The sequence below is a fragment of the Condylura cristata genome, unplaced genomic scaffold (genome assembly GCF_000260355.1).
Source record: "Condylura cristata isolate star-nosed mole 26May11 unplaced genomic scaffold, ConCri1.0 scaffold00008, whole genome shotgun sequence".
In the NCBI taxonomy this organism is placed as follows: domain Eukaryota; kingdom Metazoa; phylum Chordata; class Mammalia; order Eulipotyphla; family Talpidae; genus Condylura; species Condylura cristata.
In genome coordinates, this window is record NW_004567109.1 from 31,753,755 (window position 1) to 31,769,014 (window position 15,260).

Here is a 15,260-nt window from a genome sequence, read left to right on the forward strand (position 1 = left end):
TATGGTTATGTATTTTCATTTATCTTGGGTATATATATGTCTTGAGTTTGTAATATGTTGCTGCTCTTGTTTGTTGCTTGATTTTTACTGAAGTGTTTCCATAAAGTTTGCATTTTTTATTATGGGTGCCACTGAAGTCTCTGGTTAGCTTAATGGTCAGCTAATTATTAGGCATTTCCTTAAATGCCTTTACTATGTCTTCCAGCCTTTGCCATAGGGATCTTGGCATGTTGGTGTATGTCTTAAGTGTGCCAGTGAAAGGAACACTATCTGCTTGCACAGATCCTTAAGGTTAGCCAGTAATGAGAAATTAGTGTCTTCTCAGTTCTTTCTTGGGCATGCACACAACTCTGTACATGTGTGTGGCCTTGAGTCCCAAGAATATGACAGAGTATTTCAAAGACCTCTGTGGGACTGTTAGTCTTTAAATCTTTCCCTTTGAATCTTTGGGTCAAAAACTTCTTTATTCCCACTCTTGTTGCTGCTATAGACACTAGGAAAGACAGATAATTGCCAATGACTGCTTCAACAAATGTCCTACATTGAGAGGTCTTTGAATTAGGTCAGATGAGACAGTACTTTTCATGTGAGATTCCCAGGGAATTGCCATATATGTCACATAGTGACAGTTTCTGGGTGTGGGACTTTTAGCTAAACCTATCTTACTTGCCTACACCCTTCCCTGCTGGTTTTCTGGGGTTCCACAATTATGAGGCTCTTGGTTCTCAAAAATGGGGGAAGGGAGAGAATTATAAGCCAGTTAGACTTTGACGGATCTCATTGTACTGTTGTATAGCCACTTTTCTTATTCAGCTTTCCTCAGATTGTTGTGAGTTTGATTAACTTTTTCAGAGTTCTGAAAATGTTTATTTTGATCATTTTTTTCTCTAGTAATCTCTGCTTTGTGGAGGAGTGAATATTTGGGATTCATTCATAGATACACATTTTTTTATTTGTCTTTGATATTTCAAAAATGTTAGACATGTAACCTCTTATTTTCTAAGAAGTCAGTCTTACTATTACAAATACAAGGTGCCTATTACAAGCATAGTATAGCAAATTAGAGCAGTGAATTCTTTTTTGTCTTTCTATGTTAGTGCCTATTAATCATTCATAGATTTTGTATTTCATGAGCATTCACTAGAGAACTGTAGATAAATAAATCATGGTCTCTGTTTCAGTGAATACTCATTTATTAGGGAAGATTAAGAAAACATTAATAACTATTAGAAAATTTGAGTGTTATAGTGGATCTTGATTCTTCAGGATTTATCTTTGTATACTTTCTCAGATCCTGGTACATTGTCCTTTCTCACTCAGACTATTATTCTAGCATCATCTGCACCATTATTACTTTTATCTTTTAAATTCATTTTTATATCAAAAGCTGAAGTACCTCGTAGAATTCAAATTAGAGCATGTCATCCCTAACCTCTTTTTAAAATCTTTCAGTGATTTTCACCTGCTATAGGTTCAAATCCCACATCATTTCTTATAGTCTACAGATGTCAAAAATACCTGAATTTTTGCCACTCCAACTGACGATGAGTCATTGTCTTTGTGATAGTGGCTTCAGTTCCTTGAATATGGCAACACTCTTTCCTTGCCTGAGAGTCTTTGCATATGTTGTGTTTTTTATTTTTTCCTAGAAATACCTATTCCCCAACTCTTTGCTTAGCTGATATCTGTTTATTCTGACATCTGCTTAAATGTTGCTCAGAGTGGCTTCCCTAATCACCTGCCTCCTGTTCTGAATAATCTGTTGTTTTATCTTGTGCTTTATGTTGAAAATGTTTATTACAGGATTTTTGTATTTGCTTAACTACATATTTATTTTTCTGTGTTTTCATTTAATCTGTATCCAGCTAAAATAAATAAACCATAGAATATAGCTGTGTGATGAGAAGGAGTGTATCATCTTGTGAATAATATGCTGGTAGTAAATAGTCACAACTGAATTAACCAGTGAAGAGAAATTCAGGCAAAATACATATTGATCTGGTTTCCCAGTTCTGCCGTGTAACAGTGCTTAGACAGTCTTGAAGTCAGATGAAAAGAGTTGGGGTAGTAATAACATCATGTACAAAGGTTCAGAAATAGGAAATATGATTTAGGAGAGTGGGTCTTAGAATCCCTGTATAGAAATTATCATAGACTGCAGAGTTTAAAATACATAATTACCTTTAAAATAACAAAAAACTTACACGTGACTCTAATATATCCTTTATGAAAAATAGCGTAATTTAAAAATGAAAAATGTGACAAGAATAGTATTTACATCTTTTAAATCCTAATGTTTGACTTAAAGATAACAGCTAGGTTCTCATATCTACTTCTTTATGCAGCCAATTGCAACATGTTACATTAGTTGAACTGCATGAAGAAAATCTATTCTCTCTCAAATAATTGAAGTGGTTGGAAAAATAATTATGGGTATTCTTTGATATAAAGCTTACCATGTAGCAATGCCAAATTAGAAAACTTATCAATGAACTTTTGTACCTTGTTAAATTTAAACCTACTTTTTTTTTTCTCCCCAATTTGACTAAATCTTACCTGTATATGATTCTGTAACATCATGCAGTGGTCCTTTGGAAAATATTGGCATATTCAGTTGGACAGATTTTCCAAATGGTGTCACAATACCAAAAGTCATACTCATAATTCCCATCAGTAAACTCACCAAGTAAATATTTGATTATAGAGAAGCTATGAAAGTGGCAGATGCAAATTATACAAAATTCTAAATTTTTGCTTGAAAGCTTGAATATTACCATTGGCAGTATGTACTTCCATTTGTTTCCTATAAGGTGACAGATACATTTTGTTTTTGAGCAAATGTCAGCCAAATACCCTAGCCCAAAGAACCATAGTTACTCAAGGGCATGTTAACTATCTTATTCAAGGTAATACTATAACTATAAAAGCCCAGGTTTTCTTTCTCATTCTGTTACCATGTATTGCCCCATGTCTAAATTATTTGGGACTTGCCAAGTCATGTTCTTATAATAGTGTATTATGGTATTTTTCCTAGAGAGCATGAATGGTTTAAACAAGATTTGCCCAGTTACTTATTTCCTGAAGATCCTTCCTATGATGCTAACGTCATTGATGATGAGGCTGTAAAAGAAGTGTGTGAAAAATTTGAATGTACAGAATCGGAAGTAATGAACAGTTTATATAGTGGTGACCCTCAAGACCAGCTTGCAGTGGCTTATCATCTTATCATTGACAATCGGAGAATTATGAACCAAGCCAGTGAGTTCTACCTTGCTTCTAGTCCCCCAACTGGTTCTTTTATGGATGATAGTGCCATGCATATTCCCCCAGGTTTGAAACCTCATCCAGAAAGGATGCCACCTCTTATAGCAGACAGCCCTAAAGCAAGATGTCCGTTGGATGCACTGAATACAACGAAGCCTAAATCTTTAGCTGTGAAGAAAGCCAAGTGGCACCTTGGGATCCGAAGTCAGAGCAAACCATATGACATTATGGCTGAAGTTTACCGAGCTATGAAGCAGCTGGATTTTGAATGGAAGGTAGAAAACCAGTATATTTGTAGAAGCCATTTCTTTTGGACAGTAGCTCCTCTGCTTTGCTGCATTGAGTACTGAGGTCAATGAAAATAATTGATTTTGATTTAGGTATGAATTTAGTGGTCTTCATATTTGGTTGGTAAACGTAACTCTTTCCAGTAATAGACCACATACATTCAAAACCAAACAAACATCTGTAAGGATGAAGAGCTGATGGTGTTCATATTTTTTAATTATCTAACTGCACTTTTTAGCTGAGAAACAAAAAAATAAATAACTTGAAATGGCCTGAGGAAAAGGCCCACCTGTTTGAAGGGAGATTTTCTTTTTCCCCTTAGCTCCTTTCTCCTCCTTTTCCCATTCTCTTGCCCTCTCCTTTTCTTTTTCTTATAGCTGTGGCAGCTACTGGTAGTGTAAATTATACCACCAGGACATGTTTATTCAGCCAACAAATACTGTTATGTTAATTGATAAAATATCTAATTAGGCTGATGCTTTAAATCCCTAGTTGTATTTTTTTTCTTCCAGTCTACATTTTACCTTTTTTCTTAGGTGCTCAAATTCATTTTCATTTCATTTTTACATGAGATGAATAAACAAGTAAAAATTTCCTCTAGACTGTTAAATTAATAGATCTCCCTTTCCTGAAACTTTGTTAATTTAGTTTTAAAAAAGAAATTAATGTCGGGCCCTCCCTGGTGGCGCAGTGGGTTAAAGCACTGCACTAAGAAGCTTAAGCCACTTCCGCCGCATGAGTTCGATCTCTGCCTGCTCCAGAGGAGATCCACAGGGCGAGGCAGACCTCTCCTGACCCACCCGCTGCTCCCCTCAGCAGTGTACTTTGATCATCTGCCTGTTCTGCTCCCCACTCTGTCTCTGGTGAACCCTCTCACCCTCCGCATCTCTGGCCTGTACCCCAGTTCTGTATGAATAAATAAATCTTTAAAAAGAAAATTAATGTCTTTAAAATTCCTTATTTTGAAAGCTATTTTGAAAATCCAGAACATTCTTTATCTGAACTGTAGTTTTATCTTCCAAAGGCAAATAATATGTTCTTCACAGTTTTATTGTGGTACTTAAATTTTGTGACTGTATCTGTTATAGTTCCTGATGCAAACTATTACTTTATTAGTTTCCATATATTCCTCCTATTTCATATTCATAGGAAAAAGTACTAAAGCCAAGACTGGATAATCAAGATTATTATTGATGTTCTAGCGTAGGTGAATGTCTAGAATGAATGCTAGACTCTGACTGCTGAGTTCCCTTTAAGTTATAATTCTACATACAAACAGTACTACTATTGGGGGTTAAATTATAACTAAACTGCAATGTACTATTGAAAAAATGATCCTTCAGGCCCTCCCTGTTAAAGCACGGCACTAAGAAGCTAAAGCCACTTCACCATGAGTTTGATCCCTGCCCCGGAGGTGACCCACATGGTGTGGCAGATCTCTGCTGACCCACCCACTGTTCCCTCAGCAGTGTACTTCCTCAGTCATCCTGCTCTACCCCCCACTGTGTCTCTGGTGAAGCCTCTCACTGCCCTTACACCCTGGCCTGTACCCCAGTTCTGTATGCTTAAATAAATCTTAAAAAAAAAAAAAAAGATCCTTTAGGAATTCCTCCTCCACCATTTTTTATTTTCTTCACAATAGGATTAAGGGAGATATTGTAGTTTGATACTTTTAATGTTTTTCTTTAAAGATTATTTTCTGTTCTAGGTAGTGAATGCATACCATCTTCGAGTAAGAAGAAAAAATCCAGTGACTGGCAATTATGTGAAAATGAGCTTACAGCTTTACCTGGTTGATAATAGAAGCTATCTTTTGGACTTTAAAAGCATTGATGGTAAGGAAGCTGTGCAGGCATGATCTCTGAGAAGATAAAACTTGATACTAATTGTCAAGATATTAAAATCTTCTCAAAAACATGGTGGGTAGGTCTTCTATACGGTTTTTCCCCCCTTTTAAAGTAATGTAAACCTAAAAATTTAAGTGAAATGGAAAGAACCCAAAGACATGGACTTTCTTAGGCAATACCTCTCTAAAAGTGCTATCTTGACATAAAGAAGTGATTTGAAGTGTTCGCCATTCAAGGAAGGGAACAAAGGGGAAACAGATTTTTGCCTAAACTTAATGATGTTGTCAGGTGCTTTGTCATGCTTGTCCACTCCTATTTTATTAGTTAGCGCTGTGATATCTAAACTTCCTCTTTTCACAGTGTCTCTCATTGATGGTGGTCATGATGACCAGTCAGGGCTGTCCTGGGATTTGGGTGCCTTTGGTTGTTCAGGAGATACATAAATCAAGGTGCTTGTGTTTGAGTCTTTAGTGTGTGCTGAGAGTGAAACCCAGGTGGTATTCAAATGTGGTATTGCATTCAGAGGCGTGGGCAGGATATAAACAAAATAAATTAAGGGTCAGTTGCTGCATGGAGCAAAAGTGATGCCATGTTCAAAGCTAGGAAAATTGTTTTAACTAGAGCATTTAAATTTGATTCTTGAACCAGCAGCCAACTATATAGCAGTGTTAATATGATACCAAGTCCACATCATCAAAATTACCCACTGCTCTTACTAAAATGCGGAAACACCCCAAATCTATGCAATCACAGTCTCTGGAGATAGCTGAATTCTGGGAAATTGGAATTTGCATTTTAAATGAGATTTCCCTCTGTTCCCCATCACCTTGACCTCATACAACTTGCAGTCCTCAGGTAATTCCAGTGTGCACCAGAGGTTTGGAACCACTGTGTAATAGCAACTTCTATTTTTATGCTTATGATTTTAGTTGAGACACTGCAAGAAAATCAGTGTCCAGGGACCATGTTTTCTTGAAATGAGCCTGGTCATCAGCTTGATGGGAAGGGGTTAATGCCACATGCTCTGTTAAGAGGGATTGAGGGTCTACATTTTAACCATGTGAAGTGTGTGATTGATTAGTGATCTCTGTTCCTGTTATGAAAGGAGGAGGTGTTGCACAGACATGTGATGCCCATTGCTAAGTTGCCCCATATCCTTCATAGGAAGCAGGAGGGCATACAAACCTTGTCTGTAAGTTGCTCTTCTTTGGTCTGTTTCAGATGAGGTGATGGAGCAGAGGTCGGGTTCCTCTACACCCCAGCGTTCCTGTTCGGCTGCTGGCTTACATAGAGCAAGATCAAGTTTTGATTCGGCAGCTGTAGAGAGCCATTCTCTCTCTGGTTCTCTCACTGGCTCCTTGACTGGAAGCTCTTTGTCTTCGGTTCCGCCTCGTTTGGGCAGTCACACCATGGATTTTTTTGAAATGTGTGCCAGCCTGATTACTACTTTAGCTCGTTGATGGTCATTTCCTAATCTCTATTTATATTTTGTTACCACACTGTGAAAATCAGACATATTCTTTAAATTATTATCTTACTTATGGCTATCACATACTCTGCATTATGAAGGAGAAATGTGAATGTCTCCAGCGGACACTCAGTACCATTGATGTTACTGAAAACAAAATAGTCTGACACTTGATTTACCTGTAGAATAATTCTCTTTTTGTCTATTATAAATCCACATAAGGCATTATACTTAGTAGGTGACATTGATGAAGATTATTGTTTATTTAAAATTGTGAGTTCACTACAGATGATTAATCTGCCTTAGTTGGTGAATCATCTCAACTGAAGGGTGCTTTGGCAACACCTCCTTGCTTTACTCTTGAATTACAGGTACAGTCAGTTGACTTCTCATTTTCAGTAAGCTTTAACCTGTGTTTTTACGTCAGTTGTCTTGCACAAGAAGGTTAAAAGTTAAAACAACTATTAGTAAGGTAGTATTTGAATGCTGCAATTTAAAAGACATACCCACAATATTTCAGAAACCAAGTTCTTCTAACAGTTTTTGCAGCCACTACCTAATACTTGACAGAAGAGCTCCTGTCCTGAAATCGGTAGCTGTCATTCCAAGTTTCTTGAAAACAGCTGTACCCAAATCAAAGTTTTATCTTGAAATGTCCCTGGAAAATTTACCCTAAGAGCCTTTAAGGTTCAGTATCAGAACATCTAGAATTACAACAACATTCATCTTTTTCATAAATTTTTATCGTTTTAAAAGCTGCCTTCAAAATCTACTTAAATTCTTCATTATTTTTTTGCTTCACACACATGAAAACATGAACAAAGCAAAATTATCAACAATCCTTTAAAAGAATACTCTCACGTTTGATCTCTTACTATGTGTGGTGTTAGGGGAGAGATTGTGTCTGTGTCTTTTTGTCTGACCTGTTGCATCCTGCATTGCTAATTCTGCATCTGAAGTTATTGAAGGGAAACCCCTACTTTCCCTGGTCACCTTTGTCTTTGCTTGGTCTTTTGTGACTGATTGGCTTATTCCAGTCTTTTTCTGTTTCTCTCTATTCTGTATCTTGGTTGCTAGCCAGCCAATTTGACAATACTGTTATGGCCCTAAGGGCTTTTGTGTACTTCCAAAACTTGATAGGCTGTGACCTTCATGTTGAACCTGTTAGGGTAGGGAAGCCTTAATTAAAAAAAAAAAATCATTCTTTAATAAATACTATGTTGTTTACATATATACATATATGTATTCACATACTAGTACTTCTAATGGAAACCAATTTTTTTTTGTGTGCCAGCTTTTTTAATTAGAAAATCCTTAGTGATAGCAGAGTACATAAAAGCTTGTAGATTTTGTTGTTTTACTAAAAGTATTTAATCTTAAAATTTATTTTGCTTGTTTATATTTTCATTAAATATATTATAATTAAAAATTTCATTCATCTGACTTATCCTAGAAAAGACTGAGCTCCTGAACACAGAAAATTACATTGTCTTGACAGATTTCTTTGCCATAAATACTGGTTTTTTTTCTACCAAGAGGCAAATGAGATTAGATCAAGTTCTCTAGTATTTATGGAAAATAAACATTATCTATCTTTAGTTCTGAGTCAGAAGTGTGTAGCATGTGGTGTCATACTGTTCTGTTAGAAATTTTTTTTAAAAAATGGTGTTAATTGAAATGTGACTTTGATTTCTAAGTCAAAAGGAATCCTTGTTCCCCAATTTGGGAGTGAGGTTGTAGTTACAATGTTTAGTGTAAGCCTTGGAAAGATTGCCATCTAGTGACACCAATGGGTACTTTCTGGGGCCATTTGTATAGGGATAAATAGTCCTAATGGCACAATTTTGGCTTCTTCAGATGTGTTGAAATACCTCTGTTGAGGGAAAAAATGGTGCCTCATAATATTTACCAAATGTGATGACCTTGAAAAAGCTCACCTCATAATATTTGCCTGAGTGGTGACCTTAGAAATAAGGAATTATTCCTATTCTTTATCCCAAAATATTAATAATCCACAATATTACAGGCAGAGAAAGAGCAAGAAGGAATCCAGTAGCATTTTACTGTGTTAAAGTCTAATAAATAAGATGTTAGGAATATCAAAATTACATTATATGAATGCCCATCTTTTTTGGACAGAGCTGCTATCATTAGGTTTTAGATAAAGCCTAAGCTATTATTTTCTCATTCTTGCCAGTATTTATGAACATCTACAATTTGATAGTTACTCTGTTGTCTTTTAGGAGAATCAGGTGTCACTGTTTGGCTTCTACATACGTAAGTTTTTAAAGCATAGCTATTCTGTGCTTCTAGATGGTCCAGTAAGTTGGTTTGTAGAGATTTCAGGAGGCCTGGTCCAGCATAACAGGGGTTAGAAATTTCATAGCATTTTTTGCTGTTGGTGGTGTTGCTAATGATCAGGGAGAGGGAAAGAATGTTGCTTGCCCCAAATACCCACATTTCAGCCTTATTTAAATGGGTTAATTTTGAGTGTGGTAAGTAGATAGATCTGGGTAGGAATGAATTCTTCCAGTTCTGATTCTGGAAGAGAGCTGCTATCATTAGGTTTTAGATAAAGCCTAAGCTACATCATGGAAATGGATGCCATAGTATTCAAGAACAGCACTTACTGAACTGTTTCCTATGAGATGCTCTGCAGAAAAAAAGATTCTACTGAGTAAGTTTGGAAAATGTTACATGTTACTCTCCTGCTTGAGGATGACAATGGATATGTACATTAAAGACTGTGACAAGTCTTTATATAAAAATATATAAATTTTACTTAGCTTGTTCTTGTTTTGCCCAATTTTAAAACTTATTAACTTTAAAACTTACTTTACTATGGGATGAAGCAAATTTAGAAAAGCCTTTAATAAGGAAAAAATTTGCTCTGGATTTCCATAATTAAGATAGTTTAAAACTAAGACTTCCCTTGTTGGAGAAGAAACTGGTTCAAAATCAGAATAATTTAATTTTAACATGTGAATACACTCATGTTGAGGAAATGCTGAACTAAATAGAATTTCATATTTCTTGCTCCATTGTACCTTGGCTTTCTTAATCAATTTATGGTATTGCTTGGAGCAAAGTTTATTTTTTAACTTGAAAAACCTTAAACAAGATGGCTAATAAAAACTATGAGATAAGCACTGATACGATTTTCTGGGTAATGATTCAATATCATTGATTCTTACTTTGAAAATGTATAGTCAGAAGGTTTTAAAAATAACTATACAGGGCACCATATTTAGTTCTAGTTCTCAACTGGTCTTTAATGTCAGTCAAATTGAATATGTAGAGAAGTAGAGGAGCAGGCAAACTGTTTTAAGTTGGGTTTTTGTTTTGATCTCTTTTTAAGAGACACTTTTGTAATCTCCAGGATTTGTATGCTTTGATACTAACCATCAGTTAAGAGAGTCAGGAGCTGGGACTAATAAAAAATAACGGTATTTCTGCATCAGAGAATTAGCTACATAGAATGCAGACAATTCTCCATTTTCTGTAAGTGGAGATTTTCCATGTTAGTTACATGATTCTGAACTTGCTTTCTCTTACTTGACAGTTTGTACTCAGGGAATAAAACAGATTATTAGTATTTGATGAAACAAAGTTGAGACTTATATAGACAACCGTTACAGGTTTTTTGACTATTTGGGGTTGTCTTTAGCTCTGTTAATACCGTATACTGAGTTAAAGTGAGCACTGCATCTTCCATATGTAAAATCCACAAGTTTAGAATGCACCTACCACAGATATGTCATTTGAGTCCCATTCATGGGTGTGAAGTCTCAGCACCCTAAATGCGAGACATCTCAGTTTGCCTGTTTCTAAAGACCTTTACCTTTCACTCTGGCATTTCTTTCGTTGGTGATCCTGTCATTCTGTGACTTCTTTAAGGAATGTAATTTAATAATTCTTAGAGACACTACACTATTCTAGATTCTGGATGTGTGCAATCTGTTAGTTGGTTGCATCCTCTTTTGGGTCTCATTATTGCCCCTGAATTGGGAGGGATAGTATAAAAGACCTCTGAGTTACCTACGAGCTTTAAAGTTCTGTCTCCTCTATCTTTTTGTATGACTTGTTTTAGTGTTCCCTTTTTTATATTTAAGAGTTTTCATACTAATGCTAGTGTCCTAAATTTAGTTTGTTTGGTGAGGCATTTTGAAGGTATATATTTGAATATTTTTCTAAGTAAAATGGCAGAAATCATCCAGAAAATCATGTGAACTTTGCATAAAGCAAAACTACACTAAGCTAGAGTGATGGAAGCATTTCTTAACTGGTATAGTGACTTTTAGATCCACAGACCCTTTATGTCTATTAACTTATTTAATACCTTGCAGTAACCTTGTGAAGTTACCATTTCCGGATGAGGAAACAGGACCAGGAAAGCTCTCCCTAAAGCTTGAATGCCATACAGGTACTCAGTGGGACTCACTGCTGTTGCCACCCTCTGGGGAGAACAGGCTGAATCAGTGAAATATTTGAGTAGTTGAGTCATAAAAATAAGCAGATGTATTGCTTTTTAAGTCTTAGAGTGATATAAAGTAGTCTTAACAGAATAATTTTATAGTTTTTGGAACCTGTTGATTGTACTAATGAGATGTAATATCTGAAATATTTATGATTAGCACATTGATTTTTTTACAGGCACTTCTATGTTACTGAGGGTGCTTAAAAATAATGAAGAAACAGGATTCTTTTATTGACAGAATTCTTACAGCACAGTCTTTTTTAAAAACGTAAAACTAGCCCAACTTGTCTTAAATTATACTAAGTTTTGATTATCACCTGATTTAGGGTTATCTAAAATTGACATACAGATTGGGAATTTTTCACTTTGTATATTAGATGATAACACACTATTTTCATAGAGTACATTTCTACTCATGAACTACCTTGTTATAATTGGCTTGATAGAGATTCTTCTAAACATTATAAAACTTAGAAATGTAATTTGTTTGATGAACTTTAAAAATTATATAAATCTTCTTTAAACAAGTTGCTGAATCCTTACTAACCTCGCCTAAATGTAATTATAATGCATTTGGTGCCACTGAATAGTAATAGCTTAGAGATCAGGACCCACAGTCTAGACTGGATTCAGTTTTAATTAAACTTTTCCAGCCATAACCTGATAAGAATCAGACTGTGTCTAGAAGTTATCAGACTGTAGGGTTGTATTAATTTTGTGAGCCAGTGTTAATGTTTACTGCCAGTCTTGCATAGCAATGCCAGTTTGTGGCTGTGACTGTGTATGTGATTTTTGGTAACTATATCTAAAGCAGCTTAGTTTTTATGGAAATACTCACGATTATTTGGATAAGCAGGGTAAGTAAATTTTGGTTATATTTAAAGTGCAATTAAGTAGAGCACTCTTTCCAGGAGAAAGAAATTATTTGTAGAATATGCTAGCATGAAACGTTTTGAGCATTTATAGAATTTTGACAAGTTTCATTCAGTGTGATTTTTTTTTTAAATGTGAGGTCTGCTGCTTTGTATTACTTTAAAATTTCAAGGAGGAATAGGAACATTAGATCTAGCCACAGAGAATTACATTTAATTTTTTCTTGCTAATCCAACATTTTTCACAGTTACAAGTCCGTTTGAAATAAGTTTTGTTACAAAGAAAGGCCATTTTCCTAGACAGATAACATTTTCCTAAAGTGGACAGGGGATATAGGTTCCCTCTTCTAGCAAAGACACCGGAATTGTGCCTTCTCTCTTAAATTGTAGGAACAGTAATAATTATTTGAACTATATTTTCGTTTTTCTCTCATTTCTTCTTACATCTGCCCTCCATAATCGATCACGTCATTTGTTTTTACCTGTTTGTTTTCAGGTGTCTTTGGCTGCACCTCACCCTATCACTGTCAGATAGTGTAGATATATTTTTCTAGTTTTGCTGTTCACTTTCTAAGTCACCTTGGTAAGAGTGGCTGCTTTCTCTCTTTTAAAAATGAATGCAGTGAATGGCATTCATCCATTCATCCCTTTAAACAGATTTGTAATGGAATGAATTCAAAGAACACAATCCAATTTGGAATTTGATTCTGGTTTTGGCTGCTGTGACCACAGCAAGTCATGTAATTTCATGTAGATTTCTCATGTACAAAATGTGTGTATTCACCTACCTCACAGCTGTGTGTGAGAAACTATTTCAAGGCCCTTGTTTAAATATAGGATTTACCATCCTTATTTAATGTAAATCCCCCCCTTGTTTTTTAGATATCTTTGATACTGATAGGATGAGTGTCTTGATTTTAGGTAAGTCTTAATGTGCTAAGAATATAGTGATCAAAATGTTTTAAATCACAATTACATAAATTATATTAAGTGACTTAAAATTTCCTGTAAACAGTGAATATTTAAATGCCAGATTTTCTTGTTTTAACAGTTATCTAGAACTTTTTAAAATGTTGGCTGAAACTGCCTTAATGTACCAAAATACAGCACTTTCTTAAGACTGTTGACAAATACCTGCGGTTGTACAATATTTTGAGTGTTTAATGTAAAATTCATACAGAACTGTGAACTCTAAGCATAGTGATCTTGCTTTACTTTAGGAAGGATGCGCATGTTCTTTTTAACTTATGCTTAAATATTACACAGTGAATTTTGAGTGCAACAACAATAACAAAAGTTGACAACTATTAGATTATGTCCATGATAAAATTGGGTATTCAATTTTGTTCTTAAGAACTTTCTATCTGCATTTGTTTTTCTTAACCCATCTTCTGAAAAAGAATTCCCATAGGCTGATAGATTAAATAGCTATATAATGAAGCATTTTATTATATATCTACTTAAAAATTGTTTTCAAAAACGTTGAAATTGGGATCACTTTCTATGTTCATTTAAACAAGAAGGACGCTCCCAGTGCTTTGTGTTTTAATAACCATAAATTCAAATTTCAGTTTTGTCATGTATTTTTTATGTTAAAAATCAGTGGCAAGACCATACAGTAGTGGTGTAATAAAAAGACCTTGAATTACACAATATTTCATAGTTACAGGTTCTCCATTAATATTTGCACCATACAAAATGCATATGTAACAATCACAAGAGAAAAGCAGCCTGTCTCACTTGTTTATAAGGTTTTTTTTCACAAAATCATATTAAAGACTTTGGTTGATTTGAATGGTGGTTTGTTTCCATTTTGTCATTCAGCTAATATTCTGCATGTCAGTAGTTACAGGGAAAACTACTGTAGAAAAAGAGTGCCTGTTACTTTTTAGAGATTTCAACCTATCTCTATCTTTGTTGTACGCTATAGTTTCTCCTTTTAGTCACTGTATTAGTTTTCTGTTGCTGCCATCACAAATTGCCACAGACTCACTGAATAAAGCAGCACAACCTGATTATCTTAAGCTCTGTAAGTCAGTTCAGTGGTGGGCTCATTGGTATTGTTTCAGGTCACTCAGGCTGGAAAAACAAAGCATTGGGAAGACTGGTGCAGGGGAGAATGTGTTCTATGCACCAAGTTGGTGCAAGATTTAGTTCCATGCTGCTGTGGGATTGAAGTTCTGTATGTTTTGTTTGCTTGTTTTGACTGCTGGCTAAGGGTCATTTGCAGCTTGAAAAGGCCACGGCTTCTCTGGACTGCAGCTCCTCTCCTCTTCAAAGCCAGCTGCAGGGGTCCTTGCCTCCACCACACTACATATCTCTGAAGAGCTGGCTCTTCTGCCTCCCTCTGGATTTTAAGGTCCTATGAGATTAAATTGGGCTCAACTGGATAATCTTCAAATTTTAAGGTCACCTGGTTAGCAACCTTAACTTTATCTGTAAAATGTCTTTTGCCAGTTCACATTCTTACATTTACAGGAATAACAAAGGGGCGTGAAGATCAGAAGTCAAAATTCTGCTTACCGCAGCCATAGAGTAGAAAGGGAAGATGAAAAGCCCTCAGACTAAAATAGAATTTTATATTAAAGTGTGAGAATACAGAATCAGCAGTGTAGATTTGATCTTACTAATTTATAATGGTCACTTTTCATGAAACTTTTTTGAAAAATATTGTATTCTAGCCCTTATTAAAATCATCAGTGTCAAGATACAGGAATAAACATTTCAATTTGATTTATTTAACGTTTAAAGTATGGATTTGTCATTAGTGAATGTTTTTCCTTTATTTTTTAAATTATGTGGGTAATGGATGCTTAATGTAGAAATTTTTTAAAATATAGGACATTTGAGGAAAATGAAAAAGTATTCCTAACTCTGTCACCAGAAGCAACCATTTCTTAAGGATTTCATCACACACACACACACACACACACACATACACACACACACATATATATTTATTTATTTATTTTCTCCCCCTACTCTTCCCCTTTTAATCTGTGTTAAAGGTTCTGAAGATACACAGGACAAGGCCTGAGCAAGAG

At 35.3% G+C, this 15,260-nt stretch overlaps 1 protein-coding gene across 1 annotated transcript in view; it reads left to right on the top strand.

Annotated features, from left to right (window-relative positions):
* PRKAA2 (protein kinase, AMP-activated, alpha 2 catalytic subunit) overlaps window positions 1-8,155 on the top strand; it is a 28,272-nt gene extending 20,117 nt beyond the window's left edge. The window contains exons 6-8 of the mRNA XM_012722159.1: window positions 3,035-3,539; window positions 5,261-5,387; window positions 6,621-8,155. Coding sequence (XP_012577613.1) covers window positions 3,035-3,539; window positions 5,261-5,387; window positions 6,621-6,859 — 871 coding nt within the window. The 3' untranslated portion in view covers window positions 6,860-8,155. The remainder of the gene's footprint in view (window positions 1-3,034; window positions 3,540-5,260; window positions 5,388-6,620) is intronic.
* The last annotated feature ends 7,105 nt before the right edge of the window (window positions 8,156-15,260 follow it).